Source organism: Poecile atricapillus, chromosome 30, assembly GCF_030490865.1.
Source record: "Poecile atricapillus isolate bPoeAtr1 chromosome 30, bPoeAtr1.hap1, whole genome shotgun sequence".
Lineage (NCBI taxonomy): Eukaryota > Metazoa > Chordata > Aves > Passeriformes > Paridae > Poecile > Poecile atricapillus.
Genome location: NC_081278.1, coordinates 1,087,287 through 1,113,355, shown reverse-complemented (window position 1 = coordinate 1,113,355; position 26,069 = coordinate 1,087,287). Strand labels below are relative to the sequence as shown.

The 26,069-nt window shown below is 57.8% G+C and overlaps 1 protein-coding gene across 1 annotated transcript in view; it reads left to right on the top strand.

Annotated features, from left to right (window-relative positions):
• PRR12 (proline rich 12) overlaps positions 1-22,990 on the top strand; it is a 54,642-nt gene extending 31,652 nt beyond the window's left edge. Inside the window, exons 6-17 of the mRNA XM_058859577.1 lie at positions 138-232; positions 2,413-2,613; positions 4,495-4,611; positions 10,961-11,091; positions 12,192-12,285; positions 12,349-12,532; positions 14,287-14,412; positions 15,748-15,845; positions 18,364-18,436; positions 19,200-19,255; positions 20,978-21,073; positions 22,778-22,990. Of these exons, the coding sequence (XP_058715560.1) occupies positions 138-232; positions 2,413-2,613; positions 4,495-4,611; positions 10,961-11,091; positions 12,192-12,285; positions 12,349-12,532; positions 14,287-14,412; positions 15,748-15,845; positions 18,364-18,436; positions 19,200-19,255; positions 20,978-21,073; positions 22,778-22,918 (1,412 nt within the window). The 3' untranslated portion in view covers positions 22,919-22,990. The remainder of the gene's footprint in view (positions 1-137; positions 233-2,412; positions 2,614-4,494; positions 4,612-10,960; positions 11,092-12,191; positions 12,286-12,348; positions 12,533-14,286; positions 14,413-15,747; positions 15,846-18,363; positions 18,437-19,199; positions 19,256-20,977; positions 21,074-22,777) is intronic.
• The last annotated feature ends 3,079 nt before the right edge of the window (positions 22,991-26,069 follow it).

The window sequence follows — 26,069 nt, the reverse complement described above, 5'->3', positions numbered from 1 at the left end:
AAGGGTTCACAGTGCCCTTCCAGGACCTGTGGGGGGTTCACAGTGCCCTTCCAGGACCTGTGGGGGGTTCATAGTGATCTGCCAAGGGTTCACAGTGCCCTTCCAGGACCCTAACCCCCCTTTTCCCCCCTCTGCAGCCGCCCCTCCACCCGAGGAGCCCCCCCCGAGCCCCCCTCCGGCCCCTCCGGAGCCCCCCCAGCCCGAACCCCCCGTCCTGGACCTGCCAGGACCTGCCAGGGACACACAGTGACCTGCCTGGACCTGTGGGGGGTTCATAGTGATCTGACAGGAGTTCATAGTGCCCTTCCAGGACCTGTGAGGGGTTCATAATGACCTGCCAGGGGTTCATAGGGACCTTCCAGGACCTGTGAGGGGTTCATAACGATCTATCAGGGGTTCATAGGGATGTGCCAAGGGTTCATAGCGACCTGTCAGGACCTGTGGGGGGTTCATAGTGACCTTCCAGCACCTTCCAGGGGTTCATAGTGGCCTTCCAGGACCTGTGGGGGGGTTAATAGTGACCTTCCAGCACCTGTGTTGGGGTTCATATTGATCTTCCAGGACCTGTGGGGGGTTCATAGCGACTTTCCAGCACCTGTGAGGGGTTCACAGTGCCCTTCCAGGACCTGTGGGGGGGTTCATAGTGATCTGCCAAGGGCTCACAGTGCCCTTCCAGGACCTGTGGGGGGTTCATAGTGATCTGCTAAGGGTTCATATTGACCTTCCAGGGGTTCATAGCGACCTTCCAGGACCTGTGATGGGGTTCATAGTGATCTTCCAGGACCTGTGGGGGGGTTCATAGTGGCCTTCCAGGACCTGTGGGGTGGCTAATAGTGCCCTTCCAGGGCCTGTGGGGGGTTCATAGTGATCTGCCAAGGGCTCACAGTGCCCTTCCAGGACCTGTGGGGGGTTCACAGTGCCCTTCCAGGGGTTCATAATGACCTTCCAGGACCTGTGGGGGGTTCACAGTGCCCTTCCAGGACCTGTGGGGGGTTCATAGTGCCCTTCCAGGACCTGTGGGGGTGTTAATAGTGCCCTTCCAGCACCTGTGGGGGGTTCACAGTGCCCTTCCAGGATCTGTGGGGGGTTCACAGTGCCCTTCCAGGACCTGTGAGGAGTTCATAGTGATCTGCCAAGGGTTCATAGTGACCTTCCAGGACCTGTGGGGGGGTTCATAAAGATCTATCGGGGGTTCATAGGGATGTGCCAAGGGTTCATAGTGACCTGTCAGGACCTGTGGAGGGTTCATAGTGACCTTCCTGGGGTCCATAGTGACTTTCCAGGACCTGTGGGGGGGTTCATAGTGCCCTTCCAGGGCCTGTGGGGGGTTCACAGTGCCCTTCCAGGATCTGTGGGGGGTTCATAGTGATCTGCCAAGGGCTCACAGTGCCCTTCCAGGACCTGTGGGGGGTTCACAGTGCCCTTCCAGGGGTTCATAATGACCTTCCAGGACCTGTGGGGGGTTCACAGTGCCCTTCCAGGACCTGTGGGGGGTTCATAGTGATCTGCCAAGGGCTCACAGTGCCCTTCCAGGACCTGTGGGGGGGTTAATAGTGCTATTCCAGGACCTGTGGTGTGTTCACAGTGCCCTTCCAGGACCTGTGGGGGGCTCACAGTGCCCTTCCAGGACCTGTGGGGGGTTCATAGTGATCTGCCAAGGGTTCACAGTGCCCTTCCAGGACCTGTGGGGGGTTCATAGTGACCTTCCTGGGGTTCACAGTGCCCTTCCAGGACCTGTGGGGGGTTCACAGTGCCCTTCCAGGACCTGTGGGGGGGTTTATAGTGCCCTTCCAGGACCTGTGGGGGGTTCACAGTGCCCTTCCAGGACCTGTAAGGGGCTCACAGTGCCCTTCCAGGACCCTAACCCCCCTTTTCCGCCCTCTGCAGCCGCCCCTCCACCCGAGGAGCCCCCCCCGAGCCCCCCCCCGGCCCCTCCGGAGCCCCCCCAGCCCGAACCCCCCGTCCTGGACCTGCCAGGACCTGCCAGGGACACACAGTGACCTGTCAGGACCTGTGGGGGGGTTCATAGTGATCTGACAGGAGTTCATAGTGCCCTTCCAGGACCTGTGGGGGGTTCTTAGTGATCTGCCAAGGGTTCACAGTGCCCTTCCAGGACCTGTGGGGGGGTTAATAGTGCTATTCCAGGACCTGTGGTGTGTTCACAGTGCCCTTCCAGGACCTATGGGGGGTTCATAGTGATCTGCCAAGGGTTCACAGTGCCCTTCCAGGACCTGTGGGGGGCTCACAGTGCCCTTCCAGGACCCTAACCCCCCTTTTCCCCCCTCTGCAGCCGCCCCTCCACCCGAGGAGCCCCCCCCGAGCCCCCCCCCGGCCCCTCCGGAGCCCCCCCAGCCCGAACCCCCCGTCCCTGCCAGCCCCGGGCCCGGCCCGGGGGGGGTCCCGGGGGGCTCCCCCAGCCCGGGGGGGGTCCCGGGGGGCTCCCCCAGCCCCGGGCCCGAGGCGGGGGCGGCGCGGCCGCTGCACCTGGCGCAGAAACAGGGATCGGCCGCCGTGTGCGGGGATACCAGCGATGAAGAGGAGAGCGGGGGAGAGGGGATCTTCAGGGAGAGGGACGAGTTCGTGGTGCGGGTGGAGGATATCCCCGCCCTGAAGGTGATTGGGGGGGTCTGGGGGGTCTGGGGGCACTGGGAGGGAACTGGGAGGGGAGTGGGGGGGCACTGGGAGGGACTGGGACAGACTTGGAAGGGACTGGATGGAACTGGGAGGGACTGGGACAGACTGGGAGTGAGTGGGGGGCACTGGGAGGGAACTGGGACAGACTGGAGAGGAAGTGGGGGACACTGGGAGGGCAGTGGGAGGGAACTGTGACAGACTGGGATGGAACTGGGAGGGACTGGGACAGACTGGGAGTGAGTGGGAGGCACTGGGAGGGACTGGGACAGACTGGGAGTGAGTGGGGGGCACTGGGAGGGAACTGGGACAGACTGGAGAGGAAGTGGGGGACACTGGGAGGGCAGTGGGAGGGAACTGTGACAGACTGGGATGGAACTGGGAGGGATTGGGACAGACTGGGAGTGAGTGGGGGTCTCTGGGGGGAGAGGGGGATCTGGGGGGAGAGGGATACCAGCGATGAAGAGGAGAGCGGGGGAGAGGGGATCTTCAGGGAGAGGGACGAGTTCGTGGTGCGGGTGGAGGATATCCCCGCACTGAAGGTGGGGATGGGGGCGAGTGGGGGGGTCTGGGGGGCTCAGGAATTGAGTGGGAGCCACTGGGATGGAACTGGGAGGGCACTGGGAGGGACTGGGAGTGAGTGGGGGGACTGGGGAGGGACTGGAGATGAGTGAGAGGCACTGAGATGGAACTGGGAGGGACTGGGAGGGAACTGGGAGGAAGTGAGGGGCACTGGGAGGTGAGTGGGACAGAGTGGGAAGGGACTGGAGGAAACTGGGAGGGGTTTGGGGGGCACTGGGAGGGACTGGGACAGACTGGGAAGGGACTGGATGGAACTGGGAGGGACTGGGACAGACTGGGAGTGAGTGGGAGGCACTGGGAGGTGAGTGGGACAGACTGGGGAAGCACTGGGAGGGACTGGGACAGACTGGGAGGGCACTGGGGGGCACTCAAAGGGAGTGGGGGGCACTGGGATGGAACTGGGACAGACTGGGAAGGGACTGGAGGGAACTGGGAGGGAACTGGGACAGACTGGGAGGGACTGGGAGTGAGTGGGGGGCACTGCGAGGGGAGTGAGTGGCACTGGGAGGGAACTGGGACAGACTGGGAGTGAGTGGGGAGGGACTGGGGGGCACTGGGAGGCACTGGGATGGAACTGGGAGGGAACTGGGAGACCGTGGGGGGCACTGGGAGGGAACTGGGAGGCACTGGGACAAGACTGGAGAAGGAGTGGGGGGCACTGGGAGTGAGTGGGGGGCACTGGGATGGAACTGGGAGGGAACTGGAACAGACTGGGAGGGGAGTGGGAGGCACTGGGATGGAACTGGGAGGGAACCGGGAGACCGTGGGGGGCACTGGGAGGGACTGGGACAGACTGGGAAGGGACTGAAGGGAACTGGGAGGGAACTGGGAGGGGAGTGGGGGGCACTGGGAAGGGACTGAAGGGAACTGGGAGGGAACTTTTGAGGGGAATTTTGGGGGAATTTTGAGGGATTTGGGGGAAATTTTGAGGAGGATTTTGGGGGGATTTTGGGGGGGATTTTGGGGGTCTCTATAATTTTGGGGAGGGGTCTCAGTCTGGGGAATTTGGGGGGGATTTGGGGTGAATTTTTGGGGTTCAGGACCCCCCAAAACCCCATTTTTTACCCCCCAAAACCTCATTTTTGGGGGGATTTGGGGGGGATTTTGAGGGATTTTGGGGAAATTTTGAGGGATTTTGGGGGGGATTTTGGGGAAATTTTGAGGATTTTGGGGGGGATTTTGGGGGTCTCTATAATTTTGGGGAGGGGTCTCAGTCTGGGGGATTTGGGGGGGATTTGGGGTGAATTTTTGGGGTTCAGGACCCCCCGAATTTCCCCCCAGCTGGCTCTGCAGACGGGTCGGGAGCCGCCCCCGATCTGGAGGGTGCAGAAAGCTCTGCTGCAAAAATTCACCCCCGAAATCAAGGACGGACAACGGCAATTCTGCGCCACCAGCAACGTGAGTGGGGACCCCAAAAACAGCCCAAAAACACCCCAAAAACACCCTAAAAACACCCCAAAAACACCCCAAAAACAGCCCAAAAACACCACAAAAAATACCCCAAAAACACCCCAAAAACACCCCAAAAACACCCCAAAAACACCCCAAAAATACCCCAAAAACACCCCCAAAAACACCCCAAAAACAGCCCAAAAATACCCCAAAAACACCCCAAAAATACCCCAAAAACACCCCAAAAATACCCTCAAAACACCCCAAAAATACCCCAAAACACCCCAAAAACACCCAAAAACACCCCAAAAAATACCCCAAAAATACCCCCAAAATACCCCAAAAACATCCCAAAAAACACCCCAAAAATACCCCCAAAAATACCCCAAAAACACCCCAAAAATACCCCAAAAACAGCCCAAAAACATCCCAAAAACACCCCAAAAATACCCCAAAAATACCCCAAAAATACCCCAAAAAACCACCCCAAAACCACCCCAAAAATACCCCAAAAACACCCCAAAAACACCCCAAAAACACCCAAAAAATACCCCAAAAAACACCCCAAAAACACCCCAAAAACAGCCCAAAAATACCCCAAAAAACAGCCCAAAAATACCCCAAAAACACCCCAAAAACACCCTAAAAATACCCCAAAAACACCCCAAAAACACCCTAAAAATACCCCAAAAACACCCCAAAAACACCCCAAAAACACCCCAAAAATACCCCAAAAACACCCCAAAAATACCCCAAAAATACCCCAAAAACACCCCAAAAACTCCCCAAAACCACCCGGGGGGACCCCAGAAATACCCCAAAAAAACACCCAAAAAAACACCCCAAAAACCACCGGGGGACCCCAAAAAACACCGGGGGGACCCCAAAAAACACCGGGGGTCCCCAAAAACCACCCCTGAAAAATACCCCCGAAAAAAACACCCCAAAAACCACCAAGGGACCCCAAAAAACACCCCAAAAACACCCGGGGGGACCCCAAAAATACCCCAAAAAAACACCCACAAAAAACACCAAGGGAACCCAAAAAAGCACCCCAAAAACCACCCAGGGACCCCAAAAATACCCGGGGGGACCCCAAAAACACCTGGGGAGACCCTAAAAACACCCGGGGGGACCCCAAAAAATACTGGGGGGAACCCAAAAATAGGGGGATGATTTTGGGGTGGATTTTTGTTATTTTGGGGGAATTTTTGGGGATTTTGGGGTCCCTGGGGTATTTTGGGGTAATTTTGGTGGTTTTTGGGGTCCCCCTGAGCCCCCTGCCCTCCCCTCCACAGTACCTGGGATATTTTGGGGTGAATTTGGGGTATTTTGGGGTGAATTTGGGATATTTTGGGGGGAATTTGGGATATTTTGGGGTGAATTTGGGATATTTTGGGGTGAATTTGGGATATTTTGGGGGGAATTTGGGATATTTTGGGGTGGATTTGGGATATTTTGGGGTGGATTTGGGCTATTTTGGGGTGAATTTGGAGTATTTTGGGGTGGATTTGGGGTATTTCAGGTATTTTGGGATGGATTTTTTGGTATTTTGGGGTGGATTTTTGGGGATTTTTGTTATTTTGGGGTGGATTTTTGTTATTTTGGGGTAGATTTTTGTTATTTTGGTGGGAATTTTTGGTATTTTGGGGTGGATTTTGGGGTAGATTTTTGTGATTTTGGGGTGATTTTTGGGGATTTTGGGGTCCCTGGGGTATTTTGGGGTGATTTTGGGGGTTTTTGGGGTCCCCCTGAGCCCCCTGCCCTCCCCTCCGCAGTACCTGGGATATTTTGGGGTGGATTTGGGCTATTTTGGGGTGGATTTTTGTTATTTTGGGTATTTTGGGATGGATTTTTGTGGGAATTTTTGTTATTTTGGGGTGGATTTTTGGGGATTTTGGGGTCCCTGGCGTATTTTGGGGTGATTTTGGTGGTTTTTGGGGTCCCCCTGAGCCCCTTTCCCACCCCTCCACAGTACCTGGGATATTTTGGGGTGAATTTGGGATATTTTGGGGTATTTCAGGTATTTTGGGATGGATTTTTTGTTATTTTGGGGTGGATTTTGGGGATTTTGGGGTGGATTTTTGGGGGATTTTGGGGTCCCTGGGGTATTTTGGGGTGGATTTTTGGGGATTTTGGTGTCCCTGGGGTATTTTGGGGTGGATTTGGGGTATTTTGGGGTGGATTTTTGTTATTTTGATGGGAATTTTTGTTATTTTGGGGTGGATTTTTGGTATTTTGGGTATTTTGTTATTTTGGGTATTTTGGGATGGATTTTTTGGGATTTTTGTGGGAATTTTTGTTATTTTGGGGTGGATTTTTGGAGATTTTGGGTATTTTGGGGTGGATTTTTTGGGATTTTGGTGTCCCTGGGCTATTTCGGGGTGGATTTGGGGTATTTTGGGGTGGATTTTTGTTATTTTGATGGGAAATTTTGTTATTTTGGGTTGGATTTCTGGGAATTTTGGGGTCCCTGGGGTATTTTGGGGTGGATTTTTGGGGATTTTGGGGTCCCTGGGGTATTTTGGGGTGATTTTGGTGGTTTTTGGGGTCCCCCTGAGCCCCTTTCCCTCCCCTCCGCAGTACCTGGGATATTTTGGGGTGGATTTGGGATATTTTGGGGTGAATTTGGGATATTTTGGGGTGGATTTGGGGTATTTTGGGGTGGATTTGGGATATTTTGGGGTGAATTTGGGATATTTTGGGGTGGATTTCGGATATTTTGAGGTGGATTTGGGGTATTTCAGGTATTTTGGGATGGATTTTTTGGTATTTTGGGGTGGATTTTTGGGGATTTTTTGTTATTTTGGGGTGGATTTTTGGGGATTTTGGGGTATTTTTGTTATTTTGGGGTGGATTTTTGGGGATTTTGGGGTCCCTGGGGTATTTTGGGGTGGATTTTGGTGGTTTTTGGGGTCCCCCTGAGCCCCCTGCCCTCCCATCCACAGTACCTGGGATATTTTGGGGTGGATTTGGGGTATTTTGGGGTGAATTTGGGATATTTCAGGTATTTTGGGGTGGATTTTTTGGTATTTTGGGGTGGATTTTTGGGGATTTTTGTTATTTTGGGGTGAATTTTGAGTATTTTGGGGTACTTTGGGGTGGATTTTTGTTATTTTGGTGGGAATTTTTGTTATTTTGGGGTGGATTTTGGGGATTTTGGGGTCCCTGGGCTATTTTGGGGTGAATTTGGGATATTTTGGGGTGAATTTGGGATATTTCAGGTATTTTGGGATGGATTTTTTGGTATTTTGGGGTCCCTGGGGTATTTTGGGGTGGATTTTTGGGGATTTTGGTGTCCCTGGGTTATTTTGGGGTGATTTTGGTGGTTTTTGGGGTCCCCCTGAGCCCCTTTCCCTCCCCTCCACAGTACCTGGGATATTTTGGGCTGAATTTGGGGTATTTTGGGGTGAATTTGGGATATTTTGGGGTGGATTTTTGGGGATTTTGGGGTCCCTGGGCTATTTTGGGGTGGATTTGGGGTATTTTGGGGTGGATTTTTGTTATTTTGGGTATTTTGGGATGGATTTTTTGGGATTTTTGTGGGAATTTTTGTTATTTTGGGGTGGATTTTTGTTATTTTGGGGTAGATTTTTGTTATTTTGGGGTGGATTTTTGGGGATTTTGGTGTCCCTGGGGTATTTTGGGGTGATTTTGGGGGTTTTTGGGGTCCCCCTGAGCCCCTTTCCCACCCCTCCACAGTACCTGGGATATTTTGGGGTGAATTTGGGATATTTTGGGGTGGATTTGGGATATTTTGGGGTGAATTTGGGGTATTTTTGTTATTTTGGGGTGGATTTCTGGGGATTTTGGGGTCCCTGGGGTGATTTTGGGGGGATTTTGGGGTCCATGGGCTATTTTGGGGTCCCTGGGCTATTTTGGGGTGGATTTGGGGTATTTTGGGGTGGATTTTTGTTATTTTGGGTATTTTGGGATGGATTTTTTGGGATTTTTGTGGGAATTTTTGTTATTTTGGGGTGGATTTTTGTTATTTATTTTGGGGTGGATTTTTGTTATTTTGGGGTGGATTTTTGGGAATTTTGGGGTCCCTGGGGTATTTTGGGGTGATTTTGGGGGTTTTTGGGGTCCCCCTGAGCCCCTTTCCCTCCCCTCCGCAGTACCTGGGATATTTTGGGGTGAATTTGGGATATTTTGGGGTATTTCAGGTATTTTGGGATGGATTTTTTGGTATTTTGGGGTGGATTTTTGGGGATTTTGGGGTCCCTGGGCTATTTTGGGGTGGATTTGGGGTATTTTGGGGTGGATTTTTGTTATTTTGGGTATTTTGGGATGGATTTTTTTGGGATCTTGGTGGGAATTTTTGTTATTTTTGGGTGGATTTTTGTTATTTTGGGGTAGATTTTTGTGATTTTGGGGTGGATTTCTGGGAATTTTGGGGTCCCTGGGGTATTTTGGGGTGATTTTGGTGGTTTTTGGGGTCCCCCTGAGCCCTCTGTCCTCCCCTCCACAGTACCTGGGATATTTTGGGGTGGATTTGGGATATTTTGGGGTAAATTTGGGATATTTTGGGATGGATTTTTTGGTATTTTGGGGTGGATTTTTGGGGATTTTGGGGTCCCTGGGGTGATTTTGGGGGGATTTTGGGGATTTTGGGGTACCTGGGCTATTTTGGGGTGGATTTTTGGTATTTTGAGTATTTTGGGATGGATTTTTTTGGTATTTTGGTGGGCATTTGTGTTATTTTGGGGTGGATTTGGGGTATTTTTGGTATTTTGGGGTGGATTTTTGGGGATTTTGGGGTCCCTGGGGTATTTTGGGGTGATTTTGGGATATTTTGGGGTGGATTTGGGGTATTTTTGTTATTTTGGGGTGGATTTGGGGTATTTTTGTGATTTTGGGGTGGATTTTGGGGATTTTGGGGTGGATGTGGGGTATTTTGGGGTGGATTTTTGGGGATTTTGGGGTACCTGGGCTATTTTGGGGTGGATTTTTGTTATTTTGGGTATTTTGGGATGGATTTTTTTGGGATTTTTGTGGGAATTTTTGTTATTTTGGGGTGGATTTTTGTTATTTTGGGGTGGATTTTTGGGAATTTTGGGGTCCCTGGGGTATTTTGGGGTGATTTTGGTGGTTTTTGGGGTCCCCCTGAGCCCCCTGCCCTCCCCTCCGCAGTACCTGGGATATTTTGGGGTGAATTTGGGATATTTTGGGGTGAATTTGGAGTATTTTGGGGTGGATTTGGGGTATTTCAGGTATTTTGGGATGGATTTTTTGGTATTTTGGGGTGGACTTTTGGGGATTTTGGGGTGGATTTGGGATATTTTGGGGTGGATTTTTGGGGATTTTTGTTATTTTGGGCGTATTTTTGGGGATTTTGGGGTAGATTTTTTGTTATTTTGGGGTGGATTTTTGGGGATTTTGGGGTCCCTGGGGAGGATTTTGGGGTAATTTTGGTGGTTTTTGGGGTCCCCCTGAGCCCCCTGCCCTCCCCTCCGCAGTACCTGGGAGATTTTGGGGTGAATTTGGGCTATTTTGGGCTGGATTTGGGGTATTTTGGGGTGGATTTTTGGGGATTTTGGGGTCCCTGGGCTATTTTGGGGTGGATTTGGGGTATTTTGGGGTGGATTTTGGGTATTTTGGGGTGGATTTTTGGGGATTTTGGGGTCCCTGGGGTATTTTGGGGTGATTTTGGTGGTTTTTGGGGTCCCCCTGAGCCCCCTGCCCTCCCCTCCACAGTACCTGGGATATTTTGGGGTGAATTTGGGATATTTTGGGGTGGATTTTTGTTATTTTGATGGGAATTTTTGTTATTTTGGGGTGGATTTTTGGTATTTTGGGTATTTTGAGATGGATTTTTTGGTATTTTTGTGAGAATTTTTGTTATTTTGGGGTGAATTTTTGGGGATTTTGGGTATTTTGGGGTGGATTTTTGTTATTTTGGGGTAGATTTTTGTGATTTTGGGGTGGATTTTGGGGATTTTGGGGTGGATGTGGGGTATTTTGGGGTGGATTTGGGGGATTTTGGGGTGAATTTGGGATATTTTGGGATGGATTTTTTGGTATTTTGGGGTGGATTTTTGGGGATTTTGGGGTCCCTGGGGTGATTTTGGGGGGATTTTTGGGGATTTTGGGGTACCTGGGATATTTTGGGGTGGATTTTTGGTATTTTGAGTATTTTGGGATGGTTTTTTTGGTATTTTGGTGGGCATTTGGGTTATTTTGGGGTGGATTTTGGGGTAGATTTTTGTTATTTTGGGGTGGATTTTGGGGATTTTGGGGTAGATTTTTGTGATTTTGGGGTGGATTTTTGGGGATTTTGGTGTCCCTGGGGTATTTTGGGGTGATTTTGGGGGTTTTTGGGGTCCCCCTGAGCCCCCTGCCCTCCCCTCCGCAGTACCTGGGATATTTTGGGGACGCCAAGCACCGGTACCAGCGGCTGTACGTGAAGTTCCTGGAGAACGTCAACAAGAAGGATTACGTGAGGGTGTGTTCCCGGAAACCCTGGCACCGGCCACTGGCCCTCAGGTGAGGGGACACACCTGGGGACACCTGGGGACAGCTGGGGACAGCTGGGGACACCCTGGGGACACACCTGGGGACACCTGGGGACACACCTGGGGACACCTGGGGACACCTGGGGACAGCTGGGGACACCTGGGAGCACTTGGGGACACCTGGGGACAGCTGGGGACACCTGGGGACACCTGGGGACAGCTGGGGACACACCTGGGGACACCTGGGGACAGCTGGGGACACCTGGGGACAGCTGGGGACACACCTGGGGACACCTGGGGACACCTGGGGACACCTGTGGGACACCTGGGGGCACCTCGGGGACACACCTGGAATGATTTGGGGACACTTGGAATTACCTGGACACACCTTGGGGACACCTGGGGAAACCTTGGGGACACCTGGGGACACCTGGGGACAGCTGGGGACACCTGGGGACAGCTGGGGACACACCTGGGGACACCTGGGGACAGCTGGGGACACCTTGGGGACACCTGGGGACACACCTGGAATGATTTGGGGACACCTGGAATTACCTGGACACACCCTGGGGACACCTGGACACACCTGGAATCACCTGGGGCACATCTGGAGCCACACCTGAGAGCATCTGGGCACTCCTGGGGACACCTGGGGACACCTGGGCACACTTGGACACACCTTGGGGACACTTTGGGGACACCTGGACAAACCAGGGGACACCTGGGGCCAGCTGGGGACACCTGGGGACACACCTGGGGACACCTGGACACACCTGGACACACCTGGAATGATTTGGGGACACTTGGAATTACCTGGACACACCTTGGGGACACTTTGGGGACACCTGGACACACCTTGGGGACACCTGGGGACACCTGGACACACCTGGAATCACCTTGGGAACACCTGGACACACCTGGGGACACCCTGGGGACACTTTGGGGGACACCTGGACACACCTGGAGACACTTTGGGGACACCTGGACACACCTGGACACATCTGGACACACCTGGGCACACCTGGGGACACTTTGGGGACACCTGGACACACCTGGACACACCTTGGGGACACCTTGGGGACACCTGAACCCCACCCCCCCCTCATTTAACCCTTTCTCCCCCCCCCACAGGAGACAAAACCACCCCAAACCCAGCGCCCCCAAACCCCCTCCCCCCCCCAGAGCCGACCCCCCGGAGAAACCCCAAAAACCTGAAAAACCCCAAAAACCTGAAAAAAACCCCAAACCCGAAAAAGCCCAAAAAGCAGAAAAACCCCCCAAAAACGAGCCCGCCCCTCCCCCCCCCGCGCCGGCCGCGGGGCCCCCCCGGGCCCCCCCCGGACCCCCCAAATCCAAAGCCAAGCCCCCCAAAGTGAAGGCGGAGCCGCCCCCCAAGAAGAGGAAAAAGTGGCTGAAGGAGGCGGCGACGACGTCGGAGTCGGAATCCAGCCCGGACCCCCAGAGCGAGGAGGGTGAGGGGAGATCGGGGGGGGGAAATGGGGAGGGGGAGGGGGGGAGGGGGAGGTGGGGAGGGTGAGGGGAGATCAGGGGGGAATTGGGGAGGGGGAGGTGGGGAGGGGAGATTGGGGGGATTTGGGGGGATTTGGGGGGATTTGGGGAGGGGGATTTGGGATTTGGGGGCATTTGGGGAGGGGGATTGGGGTTTGGGGAGGAGGATGAGGATTTGGGGAGGGGGATCAGGATTTGGGATGGGGAGGTGAGATTTGGGGAGGGGGATTTGGGGGCATTTGGGGAGGGGGATTTGGGGGCATTTGGGGAGGGGGATTGGGGTTTGGGATGGGGGATGAGGATTTGGGGAGGGGGATTTGGGGAGGGGGATCAGGATTTAGGGAGGGGGATTTGGGATTTGGGGAGGGGGATTTGGGGAGGGGGATTTGGGGAGGGAGAGGGGGAATTTGGGATTTGGGGGCATTTGGGGAGGGGGATTGGGATTTGGGATGGGGGATGAGGATTTGGGGAGGGGGATTTGGGGGGATTTGGGGGCATTTGGGGAGGGGGATCAGGATTTGGGATGGGGGATTTGGGGAGGGGGAGGTGAGATTTGGGGAGGGGGATTTGGGGAGGGGGATTTGGGGGGATTTGGGGAGGGGGATCAGGATTTAGTAAGGAGGATTTGGGGAGGGGGAGTTGGGGGAAGATTTGGGGAGGAGGATCAGGATTTGGGGAGGGGGGATTTGGGGAGGGGGATTTGGGGGGGGATTTGGGATTTGGGGGATCAGGATTTGGGGAGGGGGATTTGGGGTTTGGGGAGGGGGAGGTGGGGAGGGGGAGGGGGATTTGGGGGGGATTTGGGGAGGGGGATTTGGGGAGGGGGATTTGGGGAGGGGGAGGTGAGATTTGGGGAGGGGGATTGGGGTTTGGGATGGGGGATGAGGTGTGGCCCTCCCCAAGTGGGCGTGGCTCTCTTAAAGGGGCGTGGTCATCCCTTAAAGGGGCGTGGCCCACTTAAAGGGGCGTGGCCATCCCTTAAAGCACTGTAACCCCTTTAAAGGGGCATGGCTCTCCCTTAAAGGGGGCGTGGCTCTTTCCATAAAGGGGCGTGGCCATCCCTTAAAGTGATATAACTCCTTTAAATGGGCATAGCCATCCCTTAAAGTGATACTGCTCCTTTAAAGGGGCGTGGCTCTCTTAAAGGGGCGTGTCCTTCCTTTAAAGGGGCGTGGCCATCCCTTAAAGTGCTATAACTCCTTTAAAGGGGCGTGGCCTTCCCTGAAACAGGCGTGGCTCTCTTAAAGGGGCGTGTCCCTCCCTTAAAGTGATATAACCCCTTTAAAGGGGCGTGACCTTCCCCAAAAGGGGCGTGACTCTCCTTTAAAGGGGCGTGGCCATCTCTTAAAGCACCATAACCCCTTTAAAGGGGCGTGGCTCTCCCCAAGGGGGCGTGGCCCTCCCTTAAAGTGATATAAACCCTTTAAAGGGGCGTGGCCATCCCTTAAAGTGATATAACCCCTTTAAAGGGGCGTGACCTTCCCCAAAAGGGGCGTGGCTCTCTTAAAGGGGCGTGTCCCTCCCTTAAAGGGGCGTGTCCCTCTTAAAGGGGCGTGGCTCCCTTAAAGGGGCGTGTCCCTCCCTTAAAGGCGCCGCGCTCCTTTTCCCCGCCCCTCCCCAGTCCCGGCAGGGGGGGAGGGGCCTGCGTTGTCCCGTTGTGGGCGGGGCTCTTTGGGCGTGGCCCCTCCCTTAAAGGGGCGTGTCCTGTGTGGCAGAGCGGGGCCCCGCCGGGGGCGGCTGCTGAACACGAGGGCGATGAAGGAGATGTACCGCAGCTACGTGGAGATGTTGGTCAGCACCGCCCTGGACCCCGACATGATCCAGGCCCTGGAGGACACCAACGGTGAGAGACCGACCCCCAAAAAATAAAAATACAGCCTGAAAAACGTGGGGAACGAGCTGAAAAACCACCCAAAAAACCACGGGGAACAACCCAAAAAACACCCAAAAAAACCACGGGGAACAACCCAAAAATCACCCCAAAAACATGTGGGGAACACCCAAAAACTGCGGGGATTGCCCCAAAAAAAACCCCAAAAATCCGTGGGGATCGCCCCAAAAAACCACAGGGATCACCCCAAAAAAATCCTAAAAAACCACGGGGATCTCCCCAAAAAACACCCCAAAAAACCACAGGGATCTCCCCAAAAAACACCCCAAAACATGTGGGGAACAACCCAAAAAACACCCCAAAAAAACAACCCCAAAAAACGTGTGGGGAACAACCCAAAATACACCCCAAAAAGCGTGGGGAAGGACCCAAAAAACACCCCAAAAAACCAGCCCAAAAAACGTGGGGATCAACCCCAAAAACACCCCAAAAACATGTGGGGATTGCCCCAAAAAAACCCCAAAAAAACACGGGGATCGCCCCAAAAAAATCTTAAAAAACCACGGGGATTTTCCCCCAAAAAATCCTAAAAAATCACGGGGATTTCCCCAAAAAACACCCCAAAACATGTGGGGAACAACCCAAAAAACACCCCAAAAAACCACGGGGAACAACCCAAAAAACACCCCAAAAACCTGTGGGGATCACCCCAAAAAACTGCGGGGATTGCCCAAAAAAACCCACCCAAAATACGTGTGGGGAACAACCAAAAAAAACACCCAAAAATACCCAAAAAACACCCAAAAAAACCCATTAAAAAAAAACCAAAAAATGTGGGGATCACCCCAAAAGAAACCCCCCAAAAAACCCCAAAAAAAACCAAAAAAACCCACCCAAAACCCCCCCAAAAAACCCCAGAAAACTGGGAATCACCCCAAAAAAACCCGAAAAAACCCCAAAAAAACCTGCCCCCCACAAAAAAACAAAAAAAAACCACCCAAAAAAAACCCCATAAAACCCCCAAAAATCCCCCAAAAAACACCCAAAAAACAAAAAAAAAACCCCAAAAAAACCCCAAAAAACCAGAAAACCACCCCAAAAAAACCCAAAAAAGACCCAAGAAAACCCCAAAAAAAGCCCAAAAAAACATTAAAAAAAACCCCAAAAACCCAAAAAAAAAACCCCAAAAAATCCCTAAAAAATTTTAAAAAAACCCAAAAAAACCCCCAAAAAACCCCAAAAAAGCCCCAAAAAACCAAAAAAAAAACCCCAAAAAATAAAAAAAAATTCCAAAAAAATCCCAAAATCCCCGTTTTCACCCCAAAACCCCCCCTGTGACCCCCCCAGATGAGCTGTACCTGCCCCCCATGCGGAAAATCGACGGGATCCTCAACGAGCACAAGAAGAAAGTGCTGAAGAGAGTGACCCTGAACCCCTCCCTGCAGGTGAGGAGGGGGCTCGGGGGGTGGGGAGGGGCTCTGGGGTGGGGAGGGGGCTCTGGGGGGCTGGGATGGATCCTAGGAGAGGTCTGGGGGGTCTCTGGGGGGCTGGGGGGGTTTGGGGAGGGGGCTCTGGGGGCTGGGAGGGGTCTGGGGGGTTTGGGGGGGTTTGGGAGGGGTCTCTGGGGGGCTGGGGAGGGGTCTCTGGGGTCTGGGGGGCTGGGGAGGGGTCTCTGGGGGGTTTGGGGAGGGGGCTCTGGGGTGGGGAGGGGGCTCGGGGGGGTTTGGGGGGGCTGGGGAGGGGTCTTTGGGGTCTGGGGGGGTTTGGGGAGGGGGCTGTGGGGGCTGGGGAGGGGGCTGGGGAGGGGCCCCTGGGGGGCTGGAATGGATCCCAGGAGGAGTTTGGGGAGGGGTCTCTGGGGGGCTGGGGGATTTGGGAGGGGTCTGGGGGCTGGGGAGGGGTCTTTTGGGGTCTGGGGCGGTTTGGGGAGGGGTCTCTGGGGGCTGGGAGGGTTTGGGGAGGGGTCTGGGGGGTTTTGGGGGGTTTGGGGAGGGGGCTCTGGGGGCTGGGGGGGTTTGGGGAGTTTGGGGAGGGGGCTCGGGGCTGGGGAGGGGGCTCTGGGGGGGGCTGGGGGGGTCTGGGGAGGGGAGGGGGGCTCGGGGGGATTTGGGGAGGGGTCTCTGGGGGCTCTGGGGGCTGGGGAGGGGGCTCTGGGGGGTTTGGGGAGGGGTCTCTGGGGGGGTTCGGGGGAGGGGTCTCTGGGGGCTGGGGGCTGGGGAGGGGTCTCTGGGGTGGGAGGGGGCTCGGGGGGGGTTTGGGGGGTTTTGGGGAGGGGGCTCTGGGGTTCTGGGGGGGTTTGGGGAGGGGTCGGGGGGGTCTGGGGGGGGTATGGGGAGGGGGCTCTGGGGTTTGGGGAGGGGGCTGGGGGGCTGGGGGGTCTCTGGGGAGGGGTCTTTGGGGTCTGGGGGGGTTTGGGGAGGGGGCTCTGGGGTTTGGGGAGGGGTCGGGGGGGTCTGGGGGTGTTTGGGGAGGGGGCTGGGGGCTGGGGAGGGGGCTCTGGGGTCTGGGGGTTTTGGGGGGGTCTCTGGGGGTTTGGGGAAGGGTCTCTGGGGTCTGGGGGTTTGGGGAGGGGTCTTTGGGTCTGGGGGGGTTTGAGGAGGGGCCCCTGGGGGGCTGAAATGGATCCCAGGAGGGGTTTGTGGGGTTTGGGGAGGGGTCTCTGGGATCTGGGGGTTTTGGGGGGTCTCTGGGGGTTTGGGGAGGGGGCTGGGGGGTGGGGAGGGGTCTCTGGGGTGGGGAGGGGTCTCTGGGGGCTGGGGGGGGCTGGGGAGAGGGCTGGGGGGTGGGGAGGGGTCTCTGGGGGGTTTGGGGAGGGGTCTCTGGGGTCTGGGGGTTTTGGGGAGGGGGGCTCTGGGCTCTGGGGGTTTTGGGGAGGGGTCTCTGGGCTCTGGGGGGCTGGGGAGGGGTCTCTGGGCTCTGGGGGGGCTGGGGGAGGGGTTTGGGGGGGCTGAGAGGCCCAGGTGACCCCAGGGGTGACCTGAGGTAGCCCCAAGGTGACCCCAGGTGACCTCAGGGTGACCCGAGGTGACCCCCGGGTACCCCAGGGTGGCCCCAGGGTGACCTGGAGTGGCCCCAGGTGGCCCCAGGTGGCCGCAGGGTGACCCCAGGGTGACTCAGGGTGACCCCAGGTGACCTCAGGGTGACCCCAGGGTGACCTGAGGTGACCTGAGGTGACCCCAGGTGGCCGCAGGTGGCCCCAGGGTGACCTGTGGTGGCCTCAGGGTGACTCAGGGTGGCCCCAGGGTGGCCCCAGGTGACCGCGGGTGACCCCAGGTGACCTCAGGGTGACCCCAGGGTGACCCCAGGGTGACTCAGGGTGACTCAGGGGTGACCCCAGGGTTCCCCAGGGTGACCTGAGGTGACCCCAGGTGGCCGCAGGTTGCCCCAGGGTGACCTGAGGTGACCCCAGGTGGTCCCAGGGTGGCCCAGGGGTGACTCAGGGTGACCCCAGGGTGACTCAGGGTGACCCCAGGTGGCCCCAGGGTGGCCCCAGGTGGCCCCAGGGTGACTCAGGGTGACCCCAGGTGGCCTCAGGGTGACTCAGGGTGACCCCAGGTGGCCCCAAGTGACCCCAGGGTGACTCAGGGTGACCCCAGTGGCCCCAGGGTGGCCCCAGGTGACCCCAGGGTGACTCAGGGTGACCCCAGGTGGCCCTCAGGGTGACTCAGGGTGACCCCAGGTGGCCCCAAGTGACCCCAGGGTGACTCAGGGTGACCCCAGGTGGCCCCAGGGTGGCCCCAGGTGGCCCCAGGGTGACTCAGGGTGACCTGAGGTGGCCTCAGGGTGACACTAGGTGGCCTCAGGGTGACACTAGGTGGCCTCAGGGTGACCCCAGGTGACCCCAGGTGACCCCCAGGTGGCCCCAGGGTGACCCCAGGTGACCCCAGGGTGACACCAGGTGACCCCAGGTGGCCCCAGGGTGACCCCAGGTGGCCCCAGGTGACCGCGGGTGTCCCACCCCAGGAGGCCCTGCACACCTTTCCCCAGCTGCACACCGAGCCCGCCGAGTCCCTGGTGCGGCTGCGCCCGGGGGGGGGACCCCTACAACCGCAAGACCCTCAGCAAGGTCAAGAGGAGCGTGGGAAACCACAGGTACGGGGTTTGGGGGTCACCTGGGGGGTTTGGGGGTGTCCTGGGGGGTCTGGAGGTGTCCTGAGGGGTCTGGGGGTCACCTGGGGGTGACCTGAGGGGTCCCAGGTGGGGTTTGGGGGGTCTCCTACAACCACAAGACCCTCAGCAGGGTCCAAGAGGAGCGTGGGGAAACCACAGTACGGGGTTTGGGGGTCACCTGGGGGGGTCTGGGGGTCACCTGGGGGGTTTGGGGGTCACCTGGGGGGGTCCCAGGTGGGGTTTGGGGGGTCCCAGGTGGGGTTTGGGGGGACCCCTAAAACCGCAAGACTCTCAGCAAGGTCAAGAGGAGCGTGGGGAAACCACAGGTACGGGGTTTGGGGGTCACCTGAGGGGTTTGGGGTCACCTGGGGGGGTCTGGGGGTCACCTGGGGGGGGTCTGGGGGGTCACCTGGGGTCACCTGAGGGGTCCCAGATGGGGTTTGGGGGGGTCCCCCTACAACCGCAAGAGCCTCAGCAAGGTCAAGAGGAGCGTGGGGAAACCACAGGTACGGGGTTTGGGGGTCACCTGGGGGGTTTGGGGGTCACCTGAGGGGTTTGGGGGGTCACCTGGGGGGTCTGGGGGGTCACCTGAGGGGTCTGGGGGTGTCCTGAGGGTCACCTGAGGGTTTGGGGGTCACCTGGGGGGTCCCAGGTGGGGTTTGGGGGGTCCCCAGGTGGGGTTTGGGGGGACCCCTACAACCGCAAGACCCTCAGCAAGGTCAAGAGGAGCGTGGGGAAACCACAGGTACGAGGTTTGGGGTCACCTGAGGGATTTGGGGGTCACCTGAGGGGTCTGGGGGTGTCCTGAGGGTCACCTGAGGGGTCTGGGGGTCACCTGGGGGGTTTGGGGGTCACCTGAGGGTCTGGGGGTCACCTGGGGGTGACCTGGGGGGTCCCAGGTGGGGTTTGGGGGGTCCCCTACAACCGCAAGACCCTCAGCAAGGTCAAGAGGAGCGTGGGGAAACCACAGGTACGGGGTCACCTGGGGGGTTTGGGGGTCACCTGAGGGTTTTGGGGGTGTCCTGGGGGGTCTGGGGGTCACCTGGGGGTGTCCTGGGGGGTCCCAGGTGGGGTTTGGGGGGTCCCCTACAACCACAAGACCCTCAGCAGGGTCAAGAGGAGCGTGGGGAAACCACAGGTACGGGGTCACCTGAGGGGTTTGGGGGTGTCCCTGGGGGGTCTGGGGTGTCCTGAGAGTCACCTGAGGGTCTGGGGGTCACCTGGGGGTCACCTGAGGGGGTCCCAGGTGGGGTTTGAGGGGTCCCCTACAACCGCAAGACCCTCAGCAAGGTCAAGAGGAGCGTGGGGAAACCACAGGTACGGGGTTTGGGGGTCACCTGGGGGTCACCTGGGGGGTCTGGAGGTGACCTGAGGGGTTTGGGGGTGTCTGGGGGGTCTGGGGGTCACCTGAGGGTCTGGGGTCACCTGGGGGTCACCTGGGGGGTCCCAGGTGGGGGTTTGGGGGGTCCCTTACAACCGCAAGACCCTCAGCAGGGTCAAGAGGAGCGTGGGGAAACCACAGGTACGGGGTCACCTGGGGGTTTGGGGGTGTCCTGGGGGGTTTGGGGGTCACCTGGGGGTCACCTGGGGGTCTGGGGGTCACCTGGGGGTGACCTGGAGGGTTCCAGGTGGGGTTTGGGGAGACCCCTACAACCGCAAGACCCTCAGCAAGGTCAAGAGGAGCGTGGGGAAACCACAGGTACGGGGTTTGGGGGTCACCTGGGGGGTTTGGGGGTGTCCTGAGGGGTCTGGGGGTGTCCTGAGGGGTCTGGGGGTCACCTGAGAGGTCACAGGTGAATTTTGGGTGGTCCTGGGGGGTCTTGGAAGTCACCAGAGCGGTCACAGGTGAGTTTAGAGGGTCTCAGGAGGGTCCCAGGTGTGTTTGGGGTGCCCCAGGTGTGTTTTGGGCTGTTCAGGTGTGTTTTAGGGTGCCCCAGGTGTGTTTGGGCTGTCCCAGGTGTGTTTTGGGGTGTCCCAGATGTGTTTTTGGGTGTCCCAGATGTGTTTTTGGGTGCCCCAGGTGTGTTTGGCTGTCCCAGGTGTGTTTTGGGGTGTCCCTTCCCAGGTGTGTTTTGGGGTGTCCCAGGTGTGTTTTGGGGTGTCCCAGGTGTGTTTTGGGGTGTCCCAGATGTGTTTTTGGGTGTCCCAGGTGTGTTTTTGGGTGCCCCAGGTGTGTTTTGGGGTGTTTTTAGGGTGTCCCAGGTGTATTTCGGGGTACCCCAGGTGTGTTTATGGGTGTCCAGTTGTGTTTGGGGTGCCCCAGGTGTGTTTTTGGGTGTCCCAGGTGTGTTTGGGGTGTCCCAGATGTGTTTTGGGCTGTCCCAGGTGTGTTTTGGGTACCCCAGGTGTATTTTTGGGTGTCCAGGTGTGTTTTTGAGTACCCCAGGTGTGTTTTGGGGTGTTTTTGGGTGCCCCAGGTGTGTTTTGGGGTGTCCCAGGGGTCCCTGATCCCCCGTGTTCCCCTCAGGAGTTCAAGGTGGAGGTGGAGAAGTCGTTCCTGTACACCCTGTACCACTCCCTGCACCACTACAAGTACCACACCTTCCTGCGCTGCAAGGACGAGGTGAGGCCACGCCCCTGTGTCCCCCCTCTGTCCCCTGGTGTCACCCTGTGTCACCCCGTGTCACCCTGTGTCACCCTGTGTCACCCCTGTGTCCCCCCTCTGTCCCCTGGTGTCACCCTGTGTCACCCCATGGCACCCTGTGTCACCCCGTGTCACCCCGTGTCACCCTGGTGTCACCCTGTGTCACCCCGTGTCACCCCGTGTCACCCCGTGTCACCCCTGGTGTCACCCTGTGTCACCCTGTGTCACCCCTGTGTCACCCCGTGTCACCCCGTGTCACCCCGTGTCACCCTGTGTCACCCCTGGTGTCACCCTGTGTCACCCCTGTGTCACCCTGTGTCACCCCTGGTGTCACCCTGTGTCACCCCGTGTCACCCCCGTGTCACCCCGTGTCACCCCGTGTCACCCCTGTGTCACCCTGTGTCACCCTGTGTCATCCCGTGTCACCCCTGTGTCACCCTGTGTCACCCCGTGTCACCCCGTGTCACCCTGTGTCACCCTGTGTCACCCCGTGTCACCCTGTGTCACCCTGTGTCACCCACACCTTCCTGCGCTGCAAGGACGAGGTGAGGCCACGCCCCCTGTCAATCACCTGAGCCACGCCCCCTGTCAATCACCTGAGCCACGCCCCCTGTCAATCACCTGAGCCACGCCCCTGTCAATCACCCTGGTCACGCTCCTGTCAATCACCTGAGCCACGCCCCTGTCAATCACCTGAGCCACGCCCCCTGCCAATCACCTGAGCCACGCCCCTGTCAATCACCTGAGCCACGCCCCCTGTCAATCACCTGAGCCACGCCCCCTGCACCTGTGCCCCTCCTCCTGCTGGTGCCAGTGCTGGTGGTCACTCAATGGTCACTCAGGGGTCACTCAGGGGTCACTCAGGGGTCACTCAGTGGTCACTCAGGGGTCAGTGGTCACTCAGGATCACTCAGTGGTCACTCTGGTCGGTCAGGGGTTGGTCAGGGGTCACTCAGGAGTCACTCAGAGGTCACTCAGTGGTCAGGGGTCACTCAGTGGTCAGGGGTCACTCAGGGGTCACTCAGGGGTCACTCAGTGGTCACTCCCTCGTGGTGGTCATCGGTGTTGTGTCAGTGCTCCTGAGCGCTGTGTTCTGGTGACCACACATTGACCATCCCCGGTGACCACCACTGGCCATCACCTTCATCATGGTCACCACACACTGACCATCAGCTCTGACCCACTGAGCACACACTGACCATCATCTCCATCATGGTGACCACACACTGACCATCCCTGGTGACCCCCACTGACCATTCCTGTCATGGTGACCACACACTGACCATCCCTGGTGACCACCACTGACCATCCCTGGTGACCACCACTGACCATCCCTGGTGGCCACACACTGACCATCCCTGTCCTGGTGGCCACACACTGACCATCTCCCCCCTGCCCATCCCCCCCACTGCCCATCTCCCCACCTCCCTGCCCATCTCCCCCTGCCCATCTCCCCCCTGCCCATCTCCCCCTGCCCATCTCCCCACTGCCCATCTCCCCACCCCACTGACCATCTCCCCACCCCACTGCCCATCTCCCCACCTCCCTGACCATCTCCCCACTGATCACTGCCCATCTCCCCACCCTGCTGACCATCTCCCCATCCCCCTGCCCATCTCCCCCTGCCCCTCCCCCGCGCTGACCGCTTCCCCCGCGCTGACCGCTGTCCCGTTGTCCCCGCAGACGACGGCCATCGAGGGCCGTGCCGAGGACCTGGGTCAGGAGGAGGTGGTGCAGCGCTGCATGCGCAACCAGCCCTGGCTCGAGCGCCTCTTCGACTCCTTCAGCGACCTCCTGGCCCAGGCGCGCGCCAAGTGCGCCTGAGACCCCCCCAAAACCGGGGAACCCCCCCAAAAAACACCCCAGAACCTGGGAACCCCCCCCAAAACACGGGGAACCCCCCCAAAAACACCCCAAAACCTGGGAACCCCCCCAGAAACACCCCAAAACCTGAGACCCCCCCCAGAAACACGGGGAACCCCCCCAGAAACACCCCAAAACCTGGGAACCCCCCCAGAACACGGGGAACCCCCCCAGAACACCCCAAAACCTGAGACCCCCCCCAGAAACACGGGGAACCCCCCAGAAACACCCCAAAACCTGGGAACCCCCCCAGAAACACGGGAACCCCCCAAAAAACACCCCAAAACCTGAGACCCCCCCAAAACACGGGGAACCCCCCCAAAAACACCCCAAAACCTGAGACCCCCCAGAAACACCCCAAAACCTGGGAACCTCCCCAAAAACACCCCAAAACCTGGGAACCCCCCCAGAACCCCCTAGAACATGGGGAACCCCCCCAAAAACACCCCAAAACACGGGGAACCCCCCCAAAAACATCCCAGAATACGGGGAACCCCCCCAGAACACCCCAAAACACGGGGAACCTCCCCGGAACTCCCCAAAACCTGGGGAACCCCCCCAAAACACGGGGAACCCCCCAAAAACACCCCAGAATACGGGGAGCCCCCCCAGAACACCCCAGAATACGGGGAACCCCCGCAGAAACACCCCAAAACCTGGGGAACCCCCCCAAAAACACGGGGAACCCCCAAAACACGGGGATCCCCCCCAGAACTCCCAAAAACACGGGGGATCCCCAAAAACACGGGGAACCCCCAAAAACACGGGGATCCCCCCCCAAAACCACGGGGATCCCCCCTGGAACTCCCCAAAACCTGGGGAACCCCCCCCCAAAAACACGGGGAACCCCCCAAAAATACGGGGAACCCCCCAAAACATGGGGAACCCCTCCATGAAAAGCTCAGAGCGAATGGACCCGGCCCTGCCTCCCCCTCCCCAAAATATGGGGGAGTCACCCTAAAATCTGGGGGGGATGGACCCCAAAATCTGGGGGGATGGACCCAAAATCTGGGGGGGACACACCTCAAAATAGGGGGGGGGTGGACCCCAAAATCTGGGGGGATGGACCCCAAGATGTGGAGGAGTCACCCTAAAATCTGGGGGGACACACCTCAAAATATGGGGGGATGGACCCCAAAATATGGGGGGGAAAAACCCCAAAATATGGGGGAGCCACCGTAAAATGTCAGGGGGGATGGACCCCAAAATATGGGGGAGTCACCCCAAAATATGAGGGGGATGGACCCCTAAAATATGGGGGGGATGGACCCCAAAATATGAGGGGGAAAAACCCCAAAATATGGGGGGATGGACCCCAAAATCTGGGGGGGACACACCTCAAAATATGGGGGGATGGACCCCAAAATATGGGGGAGTCACCCCAAAATGTGGGGGGGAGTCACCCTAAAATGTGGGGGGGATGGACCCCAAAATCTGGGGGACCCCTCCCCAAAATCTGGGGGACCCCTCCCCAAAACAGCAGCGGGACCATCCCAAAAGCTCCCTGGAAATGGGGGGGGTGGGGGGTGGGGGGGATCCGGGATTTGGGGGGACCCTAAAATTTGGGGGGACCCCCCCCCCAATTTAAAAACCCCGGGGGGACGTCCCCAAAGGAGGGGGAGTGGGAGGGAAATCCCTGAAGGGGGGGGGGGGGGCACCCCAAAAAAACCGGGACCACCCCCCAAAATTGGGGGACCCCTCCCCCCCCCAAATTTGGGGATCCCCCCCCCCACTCTCTCTTTTTGGGGGGCATTTCTTTATTAGGGACCCCCCCCAAAATGACCCCAAAAGGGTCTTTTGTCCCCCCCTTTTCTTTGGGGGCTCTGGCAGAGGCGCAGGGACCCCCCCTCAAATTAAAATAACCAAGAGGGGGTGTCCCGACCCCCCACCCAAAAAAAGGGGGGGCCCCCCCAAAACCGCCCCTCCCCCTCCCCTATTTATATATATGTATAAATGTCTATTAGCACCCCCCCATTTCTGCCTGGGGGGGGGGAGGGGCGATTTTGGGGGTGGGGGGGTCCCTAATTTGGGGTGTGGGGGAGGGGGGGACCCCAACACTTGTGTGTGTCCCTCCCCCCCCAACCCGATTTTTTTTGGGGGGGGGGGAGGGGGGGGTTCGGCCAAAATTTGCCCCTCCCCCCCCTCACCGGGACCACCCCTCCCCTCCCCCCCCCTCGAGGGGGACTTGTATATAAATTGGGGGGGGGGGAGGGGCAGAAATAGGGGAGGGGTCAAAGTAGGGGGGAGGGAGGGGCTCTGCCAAAATGGGGGAGGGGGTCCCCAAAATCACCATCAGCCCCCTCCCCTCCCCCCAACCCCCCTCCCCCCCCTCCCCCCACCGAGCTATTTATTGCCAAGTCGCCCCACCCCCACCCCCGGATGAATTTGGGGAGGGGGCGTTAAAAGGGAGTGGAAAAAAAACCCCTCCTCCCCCCTCCCCTCCCCCCGGATTTTTTTTTTTTTTGGGGGGGGAGGGGGGGATGGGGTGGGAGGACCCCTCCCCCCCCCTTTTTATCTCTCCCCCACCCCCACCCCCCCTCCCCGGGATTTTGGGGAGGGGGCTGTAAATAGTGTACATGGTCAAAGTCTCTATGTATCATATTGTATTTGCCCCCCCAAAACCCCTCCCCCCACCCCCGGGGGGGTCGCATTTGCCCCCCCTTCGGGGCAGTTCCCCCTCCCCCACCCCCCCCCCAGGGGCATTTATACCCCTCCCCCCCCTCAATTTACCCTCCCCCCTGGGTGGGGTCGAATTTCCTCCCCTCCCCCCCCCCAGGTGTCCAACACAGCCCCTCCCCCACCCGGAGAGGGGGGGGGATTTACCCCTCCCCCCCCCCCCCTTTAGCGCATAACCCCCCCCTCAATTTTTGGGGGGCTGGGGGCTTCTCCCCTCCCCTCCCCCAACCTCCCCATTTTATTTTTTTTTTTGTTTGTTTATTTCGGGGTTTTTTTTAATTATTATTAAATTAATTATTATATATATTTGGGGGGGGGAGGGGCACCCCTTTCCCCCCCCCCGATCCGCCCCTCCCCCCCTTTTTTCCCCTCCCCCCCCCCCTCCCGAGGGGTTTTTGAGGGGGGATGGGGGGGGGGGGGATTTGAGGGGTTCTTT